Below are 13,175 nucleotides of genomic sequence, written 5' to 3' on the forward strand. Positions count from 1 at the left end.
TAAGTGTTCGACAACTCCATCAAACATCTTAACTTTAATTGTTCCAACACCGCGATTTTACATGAAGCATTATTTCCCATCAAAACAACACCTTCAGATCTCGTTTCATAAGTTGTAAACCAATCCCGATTGGGACTCATGTGGAAGGTGCAACTGAATCAAGTATCCACTCTCGCTTACTTTAGAATCATTGATGAAGCAACTAGAAGTTCACCATCGCCGTAGTCTTCTACAACATCGCCTTCACCGAATTTTCCGTTGTTTTCCTTTTGATTCGCACCTCCTTTTAATCTTATTTTGTAGCTTATAGCACTTCAGATTTAATGTGCCCTTTCTTCTTGCGAAGTTGCAAGTTTTACCTCTGTTTGAAGATTTCGATCTACCCTTAGATTTACCACGAGGATTCCGTTCTCGTGTTCTACCACGATCATCATCAACATTCCGGTCTTGTCTCCCACGAACAATGAGACCCTCTCCCCGAGAGTTGGGTTTAACCACAAGATGCTTCATCTTATCATACGAGGTTAAAGAATCATAAACCTCATCAACTGTGAGAGACTCGGCTATATAAAATCGTGTCTCTAAAGGTTGAATAAGACGGGCAACGAACAAAGTAGAATCAACCCTAGATCTTCCTTATCATCTTGAACCTCCATGGCCTCCAAGTTTGAGAGAATTTCTTTAAACACATTAAGTGTTCGTGTCTGACGCACCTTCCTCCAAACGATGAGCATAAAGACGCCGCTTCATATGCAACTTGCTTGTTAGAGTTTTCGACATACATATTTGTTCTAGCCTCTTCCATAATGCAATGCGCTTTTCTCTTTCATCACATCCTGCAAAATTTCGTTGGACAAATGCGATGTAATTGTGTTAATGCCTTTCGATCCTTACGCTTCTTCTCTTCATCTGTTAATGTCGAAGGCATCTTATCTATCCTAGCAGGCATCCTCTAGATCCATCTGCAAGAACGCTTGCATCTTAATTTGCCACAACGCAAATCGGTGTTGCGATCCAACAATGAATTTCATACTTCAAAGACGCCATTACCGTGATCGAGATGAATAACCCTAAGCTCGATACCAATTTGTGAAAAATAAAATAGAATAAAATAAATAAAATAAAGAACACATAAATTTTACGTGAAACCCTTTCGGGAAAAAAACCACGGGCAGAGGAGAAGAAAATTCACTATGTCGAAAAATTTTTACTCAAATACAAGAGGAATAGACTATGTCTATTTATAGGCTTGCAAAGCCATATTCTAGTAGGATTGAAACACCTTATCCTAATCAATATAAAATAGATGGAGTTTAATAAGGTTTAAAAACCTTATTCTAAAATAAAATAAAAGAAGTCTAGTTCTATATGGATTTTACTTTTATTTTATTTTCCATCGTATTTTATTTAAATAAGAATTTGGGTCACTTAATTCTAACAAATGTAATAAGCCCTTTTAAGTTCTTAGTGCTTACACGTTTTAAAGCTATTGGCTGTTACTTGCACATTTCAAGCTTTATGTGGTCCTTGGTTTATGAAAAAGGAGCTACTAAAATGGTAGAAAGATCAAGTCAGGCAGAGACATAAACCGGAATTATAGATTGCCTGCCAGTGGCTGGTGTCTGGTAGGCTTCGCCATGCCACTTGGTTAAATATCAAAAAATTAAACCCTTCTCCCAGGCCCAATATTTTTGTTATAGCGTGCCTGTCTAAGGCGCTTTAATTAATCCAATCTGATAAAAACAAGCAGAACATATACCTACAGTAATTTTCCGCTGGTTCAGTTTGTATAGACCCGGTTTGAGAAGAGAATGTTTAAATACTGGGGTTTACCCCAATTGGAAATCGTTTTCCCCTGAGCACCACAGCAGATTGTTAGAAAGCTTGAAACAAAATTGTTATTCTTGGACAATGCTTTCCAGGCATTCCTGCTTTCAATCTTAACCCACAAAACATGATATCAGACAAAATGTCAAGCCTTTATGCTTTAGCACATATAAATATATTATACATTGAGATAACAGCCGAAGTTATCATCCCTTACAAACTAATTGCTTGAGTAGGTCTTGAAGAGGTTGCCGCTCCTGCTTTATACTTTCAACCAGCCTTGCTTTGATCCGAACCTGCTCAATGTTTGCTTCAAATTCATTGCAAATGAAGAAGTCACACGGCTTTCCAAAATTCTTCAACCTCATCAGCTTTCTCATTGCTGCAAAATTGCCATGTGAAGATATGACAGGGTCAGTTTACCCTTATAATTCAAATTTCGGAAAATCATTCATCGATCAATTAGGATTTTGTCAATAAAACACGAAAAGTTTTCAGATATGGTGACCAAGTTTCACGATGTTCTTTTGATACTAATATGATCAAAGACAATCCCTCAATATGTCTCAGCAGAAGAAAACTTTCCGAGGTAATATTCTTAATTAGTTTATCATATCATCCCTAGGCCGTTGCAGCTATTCGAACAAGCTGGTTGATTGTGTGTTCTTGGCTTTCATTTTCCCTAAAGAACTCATGTCGGGCTATAGGATATGATCATTCAAATATATGAAGAACTTTGAAAAGATTGAGCACCCGCATATAGGACACATACGCCTACCCGGTACTCTTCAAGTCTGGTTAAGATAAACAATTGTAGCTCTTCGGTAAGTTCTATTTGTAAATAATGTGTCATTCATTATTTTATCAGGTTTTACTTCCTTACCGGTGATATAATGTCACGAATAAAATGTGTGAGGAGCCCTCCATTATACTTGTTTACGATGAAGTTCCAGTTCTCCTGCATTCATTCAAACGACTTGATCAATTATAGAAAAGATGATAGCCATTCCTATGAGATTCTTAACAGCCATGAACAGCATTTGATCAATTATATAAAAGATGATAGCCATTTCTATGAGATTCTTAACAGCCATGAACAGCATACCTTCATCCACCTCCATGCTATTTCATGCCCTTCTAAGCTTATTCCAGGAAGTCCATAAACGATATCTTGATCTCGAACCTTTTAGGAAAAGAAAAATGTTAAAACTATTATCTGTCAAAAAGCTCCAACAAAACTCCAGGTTCTGCTCAGTTTGTTCATGCAAACACACTTAAAGAGTGGCACCTACAAGTTCTAGATTCAAATCCCAACATTTTCAATCCTTTTTGTTGCCATCTAATAAAGAAAGAAACTAAACCAAATTCATTAATACCTCTTTAGATATAAAAAAGTTCAGAACTTCCAGAAGAATATCTGGACTGGGAGTGGATGCCATCGTACCTACGTTGAAGTAAAATATAGAACAGGAAATTCACATAAGAATTAATGTGAATAAGGGAATGAGAAACACTGATAAAGTCTGAATCTGTTAACTCTTTAAGATAATCAAAATCTCACGTAAAACATGTTCTTTTTCTTGAACAGCATCAGCTTCTCTATAAACCTTCAAGAGGGACTCAAAACCATCTCTACTTGTGTTAGCGTTCCTCATAACAGCAATGTAGGCAGCCTGTTGAGGCAGCTATCACATTATTTTACATTACAGATCATATATATATATATATATCGAAAAGGGTTCATAGGAAAAAGGAAATAACATATAAAAGTTTCCATTTTTATTCACCCTTTTAGTGTCTGGTGAAAGGAGTTCAGTGCTTCTATCATCCAAGAATGACTGAAAGCGATGCATTGCTTGTTCATGAGTTTTAGCATGGTCAAAAGCAGCCAGGGCCATCAAGACCTCACCCCTCATTAGACCAGTTAAATGACTCTCACCAGGTAAGGATTCCCAACCTAATTTTCTGAATTATATACATTATATATATGAAAAAATCAACTATAATTTAATATCCAAATTTGAGAAATAATTAAATCACTATAAAACCACTGTGTTAGTAGCTTGTGCAGTCTAGTGAGATCTCTTACTTGGCCGAACATAGAAGGATGTTGATGAAAATTTCTTTCAATGCATTTGTTAATTCTGGGATAGCATCTCTCAAGACCTCCAGAACATTATAGCAAACCTGTCACATAAATTGAATCAATAAAAAAATAATGCTTCTTATGAAGTGGGTTAGATACCTTGGGTGAAAAGATATGCTCACATCGATAAGTTTCGATAAAATGATGTAATCGCTCTCTTTTCTGTATACATCCATCAACAAAAGCAAAGATGATAATGATTGTTCACATGCCACACAAAGAGCATATCTGTCATCGAGGATGCCTGAAAACGTGATTGATATAATTGATCATAGTGGTTTGACTGATCAAAACATTTTGCAGAACAAGGTTTAGAGGTCAACATTAGTGCTTATAATATATTTCGCATAGCAAGGGAGCGAAACCATCCATGCCTGTATTAAAGGAATGCTTCACAAAGAGAAATATCTAATATCAATATTACACAGTACTCACCGTATTTATCAGTTACTGACAAGAAGCCTTTCTCTATAGCTTTCCTGAGTCGTGCATGGAGTTCATCTCCATATTTTACCCTGTAGAAACCACTTTGCCCAATATTAACCTTGATCCATGACGCTTCACCATATTCATCTTCATTCTGTTCATCTGAAGTGGGAAATAGTTCAGAGGCATCCAGATTTTCAGATTTTGATTCCAAAAGAAAACTCTTGATTCTGTCGTATGAACCGAAGCACAAAGTTATTGGGACAATCCACTGTCCATCACCATGAAAGCCAGACAACAAGAACTGTGACTGCAAATACCGAGCAATTATCAGACATTGACACTTATGTTAAAAATGTAGAAAGTAAAGAAGAGAATGCTAATGTCAGGTAACCTGCTCAAATTCCAAAATATGGTCTTTGGATTTCACTGAGATAACTGGATACCCCTTCTGCTTTGTCCAGCTGTCCATCATTGAGTTTACTTGAATGCCAGTTACCTCTGAAAGGACACTCCACAAATCTTCTGTCCTCGCGTTGCTCCAAGCATACCTTCTTATGTAGAAGCTTAAAGATTTCTGTGGTTGGAAAAGATTTACAAGGCCATAGTGAAATTATGGCTTATTAAAATATTGCTTTCCAGATTTTCCAATTCAAAACTGTTCATGCCTCATGCATGCATGTTTACATATATACCGCTCCAAAATCTGATTCCATAGAACTGAAAAACATATTATATTGTCCTTCACGGGAACCAACATCCTTTCCATAAATGTGAACTGACCTGGAATATTTCATCCCCAATATATTCCTGTAGCATCCTGATGACTGCAGATCCCTTCTTATAGCCGATAGCATCAAATGCTTCATCAACTTCGTGACCATGCTGAATCTCCATCTGCACAAATTCTAATAAATTTAAGAAGGATATATTTTGCTTGTGTAAGAAGAACCTATGAACATGAACATTCCTATTGAATTATGAACTAGAAACTTCCATCGTATTTATGGATTTAATTTTTCAGCATGTGCTGAGATTGTTTTGAAAATGAATATGGATAACTATTGACATAGAGCTATAACATAAACTAGAGTTTGAATTTTAATGAGCAACCTGTTATATGAGGAAAACTGATTATTCCTCACCTCAATTGGATGTGATTTCTCCTGTGCATCCAGACGCAAGCCACCATTAATTTCTTGGAGAAATTGTGTCCATATTTTCCACTCAGGGAACATGATATCAGTAGCCATATAACTAATCTGCAAAATATATTGTATGTATTGATATGCATGTAACAAATTGATGCTGTATCTATTAAAATGTCCACCGTAATAAACTTCAGGACTTAAATTTACCCATGTTGCAAAACCTTCATTAAGCCACAAATGAGTCCACCATTCCATTGTTACAAGATTGCCAAACCATAGGTGGGCAACTTCATGTGCTACAACTATTGTAAGCTGACAAGGAAAAGTTACAGTAAAAAATAAGTTGGTAAGGACCAGTTGGATTGACCGGGGGGGGGTGATATTCTTTTACTGCAGGAGTTACTGCTAGTAGATGAAGATAATTTATTGAAAGTTACCCTTTTCTGGAAAAGAATATGTAACTTACCCGCTGCTTTCTAGCAGCTGTAGAGTGTGAATCAGTGTAAAGTATCTCATTTTCACGGTATACGATCAAACCGTAATTCTCCATACCTCCACCAAAAAATTCAGGGACAGCAACCATATCTAGCTTAGGGAGTGGATAAGGCATCGAGAAGTACCTATAAAAGGTAAAATCTCCGTGATAAGTGTTAAAAACCAGTTCAAAACAATAATGATATTGAAAATTGAGTTTAACATTCCGGTTGCAGACAATGACCAGACACTAACAGCTAACAAGTAAAAAAAATCATTGACAAAAGGATAGCCACCAAGTGGAAGCAGGTTCCTCATTATATATCCACTGTTAGGTGAGTGTTTGAGGAGATGGTTGAATTATTCAAAACCACAAAGAATATGAATCTAAGACATTTATAGTGCCTTTGTGTTTTGGCACTGAGATTGCTGGGTGGAAAAGCTTCATACTCTTTTAGATATGTGACTTTATCTTACAGACCCTCAAGACATTGTCTATGAAAAGTTTAAAGTTCTTCAAAAGATCATATTTTTAAAGCAATTCCTGGACTGAGGTAGGTGTAGAACAAAAAATTCCAATAAAATAATCCTTCTTTTTTCATTGCATGCTTATTTGATTGCTGAAGTCTATGTATCCTGAAATGAAAGGAAATGATGACAAGTGGGTGACTTACCTAGTAAATATATCAAGTGACTTAACAGCAACTTCTAGTGCAAACTTCCCTTCATCGCTCTTACCAACAGGGCAATATACTCCAACCTTAATTCCTATTTAAGTGTTAAAGTACGTATTAAAGCAATTATTAATCAAAGAGTAAAGAAAAATGGAATCCGGCTGAAATGCATACCATCTGCTGTTGTTTCTTCAATATGATCGAATAAACCAACTGCAATAGCAACCAAATAAGTCGACATTTTTGGAGACTCCTCAAAGTAAACGGTCTTAACATTCCCATTGATCTTTTCATCATTGATTGGCATATTTGACAAGGCAATCAACTCCGAGGGCAAATCCAATGTGATCTTAAAAGTTGCCTGTGAAAATAAGATCAGTCATGCTATAGTAGGACACAAATCTCTGTTCTAGGCACTTTGCTGACGCAGAAGCATAAAATCAATATGTTTGTTGAATCTTGTATCTTAAAAGTTATTTTCAATTGAACCAAAAAAAAGGTACATACAGTCATCATGCTTTCTAGATCTTTCCAAGTGCATCTATGTCGGTCACTGGTCATAACATGAAATTTAAGTAGTACCAGTTATTATGTAGGTTCATTTTCATCATAGCTATTTACTTCAAGCATTGGTGAAGTCCTTAGCATACCTTAAGAGCAGGTTCATCCCAGCATGGAAAACACAGCCTTGCTTGCAGGGCTTCAAATTGGGTGACTGCCATATTCTTTCTTACTCCTTTACCAGCATAAGTACTGTAAGCAGCAAAAGACAAAAGTGAACGAGAAATAAATAACTTTCACAGCTACATGAAAGACAAAAAAAAAAAAAGTTTCAGGTCAAAACAGAACATTGGAAGTTAATAAAAGAAACACAGCACCATTTGTAAAGGCCTTTCAACTGCTCATTAAGAGCCCCAGAAAACTATATACTTAACACTCCTTCACCAGTAGCAAGCACTTGCTCAAATCCCAACATAAGTATCTCATCATTGCCATTCAAAACTACATCACACGGTGTAAATCTCTGCCAAAAAAATAACCCTAAATGAAAAATCATCAATCAAATCAAATAACGATCAGACCTTAAGATTACCAGGCAAGTATGACTTAGATGATTGAGAGAGGTGGTGAAAAAGACTTCGTGGACAACAAGTTCACAAGCATTTAGGACTATGAACTTAGTTGTTTCCACGATGCTGAGATTAATATGAACTGAACCAGAAAAAGTACAGGCAGAGAGATCAAGTTTGAGATAAAGATCATAACGTTTTGGGATGGCAAATTTTGGTAGCCTTGGTTGGCCTTTGAACTGTTCTATGTTCTGTTTTTGATCCATTTCTAAATCCCAACTTTCCTCCTTTCTTCCTAATCGAGTTATATGAAATGTGAGAATGAGACGATATGTTGGAGAAATGAAGAGAGATTTATATAGCAATGTTGTGTGGAAAATTTTTCCCACTTTAGTAGTTAACGTTTTAAAGCTATTGGCTTTTACTTGAAATCTTTATCAGCTCCTTGTTTTTATGCAAAAGGGGTGACTAAAAAGGTAGAAAAACCAAGTCAGAAAGAGACATGAACCGGGACTATGAATGGTCACTAGTAGCTGCTGACCACGGCATGCTACTTGATTAATATTAAACCAATTAAACCTTCGGCCTGCCCAATTTTTTATGGAGTCACAATCTACCCACAATCCATTTGCATTTGCCATTAATTGCATTATCATTCATGTCAATGATATCGTTGTCTTAAATCCCAGGCTTAGATGCTTTAATCCATTCAACCACAACAAACAGAACTTATTACTACCGTTTGTTTCCAATGCTTCAGTTAGACAATGATGTCATCGTCTTAAATCCATGGCTTAGACGCTTTAATTAATCCATTCAACCACAAAACACCCTGGAGTTCACCCCAAATCGCAGAATGAAATGCGCCATCTATAGTGTTACATGGGTGGAGGTCCGCTGCCACAAAATTATTGAAACAATTTTGTCAAGCAATCTTTCATCATATAAGTCTTTATGGAACATGAAAGTTGAGCGATTGTTTTTGTTGGAGTTTTTAAGAAAATTTGCTATAAAAAAACAATAAAGACAAGAACAAAGTAGAAATAAATTTTGATGGAAAGTGTATTTTTTATTGAACTAAAAAACTAACACTTATACATCAAACAAAATTCAACAACCAATAACTAAAACAACTAAAACATTCATAAACGATAAATCTCTAAAAGTCAACACCAAAATGAAAATACCTAAAAATAACTAAATTATTTTGACTATCATGGAGTCTTTCATATTCTAAAGTTCAAATTCTCTTATTAAGTTGAGAATGTGCATTTCCTTTCCTTACATCTCCTTCATATTCTTCCTTCAAGAAATTCTAAACTTCAAATGCTGATTTCTTTTTGCCATAATTCTAACAAAGATTTCTGGTGAGTCTGCAGTAAATAATATAGTTCTAGCCTTGGACTTTTTTGTTTTCTTCTCCTTATGATTCTTTAGTTGCACCATGCTTGGATTTGCAGGCAAGGAGGAACTTCGTAGTATTCCTCAACAGCTTCCCAAATATCATTTGTCTCCAATGAACCTCCATCCTCACTACCCATACATAATAGCCTTCCCAATTGAAAATAGGTGGAGTAAGTGCAGTGAAAAAGGTTTCTAAATCCATAAAAGAAAAAAAAAAAAATCCTCTCAATGATATGTCCCTTTAAGAAGATGGTTCTTATATCAAATTGTTGAAGTTTTTGAGAAAACTTCCAGGAAAAGAAAAAACAACAAAGACAAGAATAAAGTAAAACTAATTTTTTTATGGAAAGTGTATTTTTTATTGAACTGGAAAACTAATACTTAGAGTAAAAATTCAACAATCAATGACTAAAAATAAGGAACTAAAAGATTCATAATCAATAAATCCTAAAAATCAGCAACAAATTTAAAATAACTAAAATAGCTAAATTATTTTGAGCGCAGTAGTTGAGACAAATGTTCAATAATTACAAGAAAAATAGGATAAAGGTAGAGAAATCATTCAAGTATAAGATGATAGAGCGTAGATAGGAATCTCGCCATGCGTCACGAATTGGATGGCAGGCACAATTCTGACTAGTTCTCCGCACTACTTTTCTGCAGTTGAAAACTATCATGCCTATTTAGTGAAAAACTGGCTGGCTCTGGCTACCTTGCAGAGCAAACGAAATCTCCCAAAATCACACTGCGGGGTTTTTATAAAATTAATTCAAAAAATTTAATTAATTACATAAATAATTTATTTTTTAATTAAACACGTAAATAATTTAAAATCTATAATGAAAGCATGCCACATCAGTAATTAGAATAATTTTTTTTAATGAAGCTATGTAAAATAATCCTACCTATATAAATATTAAAAAAATATTATAATTTTAAAAAAATAAAAAACTTTAAAAATAATTTCTATTTTTTATAGAGCTAAATAAATTGACCCCGTCAATTTTCAAAGCTGGCACCCTTTTCCCAAAGAGGTTCTTTTTTCTTTAAATTTTTTGAAATTTTAAATATATTAAACAATCTTTTTGTCTTTACCTATTAAAAGTATACTAAAAATTAAAATTAGTTATACTCAACATTTTCTTTAACATTTTATATTTAAAATTTTAAATTTTAAAAATTTTAAATATATTAAAATATTTTTCTCTTTACTATTAAAAATAGATTAAATATATTAAAATTTTAATATATTTAAAATTTCAATATATTTAAAAATATATTGAATATATTAAAATTTTAAAATGTTAAAGAAAATGTTGAGTATAATTAATTTTAAATTTTAATATACTTAATATATTTAAATATATTAAAATTTTGAACATATTAAAAAATTAAAAGTATAACTAATTTTAAAATTTTAAAATATTTTTAATAGGTAAAGATAAAAAGATTTTTTAATATATTTAAAATTTTAAAATTTTAAAAAAATCACATTGCAGCTTTGGAAACTGGTGGCGCCAATTTTTTTGGCTCCACTAGAAAATGAATTTTTTTTTTAAAGTCTGCCCATTTTTTTTAAAATTTGTAATATTTTCTTTTACATGATTGCTAACGTGATCTGTTGGTGGCATCAAACTCTTTGGCTATACTAAATTTCACTGTAGATTTTAAGTCATTTACGTGTCTTATAAAAAAATAGTCATTTATATAATTAATTAAATTTTTAGATTAATTTTATAAAAAAAGCCTGTGAATTGAACACAAATACAACCAGCTTAAGCCGGGTTTCCACCTATTTTTGAGTATTCGTCCATTTATTTAAAAGTCTAAAGGACATATTCGTTGCCGATTTGGGGTTCTGATGGAAGATACTGCAGAGATTATATATGTGGTCTTGCCTTGGCAAAAGTGCACACAGAGAGATAAAATTGATAGTAAACCTCTGCCTCTCAGATGGCTTTCTTTTCCAACACTTCTATGTGGAGATGGATGTAATATAATTGATAGTTTAAGTTTACTATTTGTTTGTAAGTTCGCTAGCTGTCCAAGGGGCAAAGAAAAGAGTAGCATTTAGGTATATATCACACCCATTCACACCGGGCCGGCCTGAGGAGAGGATTTGCCAATGTGAAGAACATAAATTAAATGATAGAATGAAAACATAAAATGTAGAAGATTATAACATGAGTGGATCGACATATTTAAATTACTATATATCCACTTGTGTAGTATTTCCTTATACAATATACTTCAAAGTTTAAATTTATCCATGTTACAAAACCTTCGTTAAGCCAAAAATGAGTCCACCATTCCATTGTTACAAGATTGCCGAACCATTGGTGAGCAACTTCATGTACTACAACTATTGTAAGCTGACAAGAAGGAAATGTTACAACGAAAAATTTGTTGCTAAGTACCTTTTGGATTGATGGGAAAAATATTCTTTTATTGCTGGAGTGCGCTTTTTTATAAAATTAACCTAAAAAATTTAATTAATTACATAAATAATTTATTTTTTTAATAAAACACGTAAATGACTTAAAATGTACAATAAAAGTTGGTAAAATTAAAGAGTTTGGCGCCATCAACTTGCCACATGAACAATCAAATTAAAAAAATTAATTTTTTTGTGTAAAATAACGCCATCTATATAAATACCAGAGAAATATTATAATTTTGAAAAAATAAAGGAACTTAAATTTTTTTTCCTTTTTAGTGGAGCCAAATAAATTTAGCCACCAATTTTCAAAATTGTCCACCTTTTTCCTTTTAAAATTTTAAATATATTAAAAAACCTTTTTTTCTTTGCTGTTAAAAATATATTAAAATTTTAAAATTGATTATACTTAAAAATACATTTTCTTTAACATATTTAAAATTTTAATATATTTAAATTTTTTAAGTTTTTAAAATTTTAAATATATTAAAAATATTTTTCTCTTTACCTATTAAAAATATATTAAAATTTAAAATTGGTTATACTTAATAATTTTTAATATATTTAATTTTTTAAATATATTAAATATATTAAAATTTTAAATTAGTTATACTTAAAATTTTTAATATATTTAAAATTTTAATATATTTAATTTTTTAAAGTTTTTAAAATTTTAAATAATTAAGGAAATTTTTTGTCTTCACTTATTAAAATATATTTAAGTATATTAAAATTTTAAAATTAATTATACTTAACATTTTTAATATATTTAAAATTTTAAAAAACTTTAAAAATATCACATTTGGAAACAGTGGCACTAATTTATTTGACTCTATCGAAACTAATTTTTTAAAATTTACCTATTTTTCGAAAATTATAGTATTTTTTAATATTTATATAAGTAGCATCATTTTATATTGCTGCACCAATTTTCGTTATAGATTTTAAATTATTTACATATTTAATTTAAAAATAAGTCATTTATATAATTAATTAAATTTTTAAGTTAATTTTATAAAAAGCCCTTTAGAGTGTGAATCTTTAGAAAGCATATCATTTTCTCGGTATGATAAATAATACAGTGGAAGGATTGTTTTCATGTTGTTTGAAACAAAAAAAAAAATCGAATCTAATCTAATCTGAAGAGAAGAAATCAGAACATTTAAGAAAACAAAATAACTAAAAAAAAATTAAGAATAGATAAAAATAATAAATAAATAAACGAAAATTAAAACCAAAAACAAAGTGGAAATCTTTGTTGCACCTTCCGGCTCATAGGAGGTTAGAGTTCCCTTCAAAAGCAGAAATAATCTAATCGTCGAGTTCTGGTAGGATCCACTCTTTTTTTCGACCAGACACAAGAACGGAACGGCCACGTAGTTTTTCCAACGCAAGAGTTGAAGAGGTTTCGCCAGTAGGCACCGTCGAAGTGTTTGAGGGCGGTCATATCGTGGTGGACGTCGAGCAGAGAACCTGATCGGGATCGGTAGACAATCTCATCGAGAGAGTAAGATTCATCACATGATGAAGGGTCGGAAATGACGGTGAATGGCACGTATTTGGCGG

General features: G+C 32.6%; 1 protein-coding gene across 1 annotated transcript; it reads right to left on the reverse strand.

Moving 5' to 3' along the window:
* Positions 1-1,872: 1,872 nt before the first annotated feature.
* On the reverse strand, positions 1,873-8,093 carry LOC108453136 (aminopeptidase M1-like). The gene is made up of 18 exons (XM_053027466.1): positions 7,781-8,093; positions 7,349-7,451; positions 6,873-7,059; positions 6,699-6,792; positions 6,017-6,170; positions 5,758-5,862; positions 5,545-5,661; positions 5,183-5,296; positions 4,794-4,976; positions 4,409-4,709; positions 4,096-4,217; positions 3,917-4,014; positions 3,615-3,792; positions 3,389-3,500; positions 3,204-3,271; positions 2,933-3,010; positions 2,711-2,785; positions 1,873-2,209 (listed from the first exon to the last, which is right to left on the reverse strand). Exons 1-18 carry the CDS (start codon positions 8,032-8,034, stop codon positions 2,204-2,206), a joined length of 2,349 nt encoding a protein of 782 aa, XP_052883426.1. The 5' UTR covers positions 8,035-8,093; the 3' UTR covers positions 1,873-2,203.
* Positions 8,094-13,175: the final 5,082 nt, after the last annotated feature.

The sequence above is a fragment of the Gossypium arboreum genome, chromosome 5, assembly GCF_025698485.1.
Source record: "Gossypium arboreum isolate Shixiya-1 chromosome 5, ASM2569848v2, whole genome shotgun sequence".
NCBI classification, from domain to species: Eukaryota; Viridiplantae; Streptophyta; class Magnoliopsida; order Malvales; family Malvaceae; genus Gossypium; species Gossypium arboreum.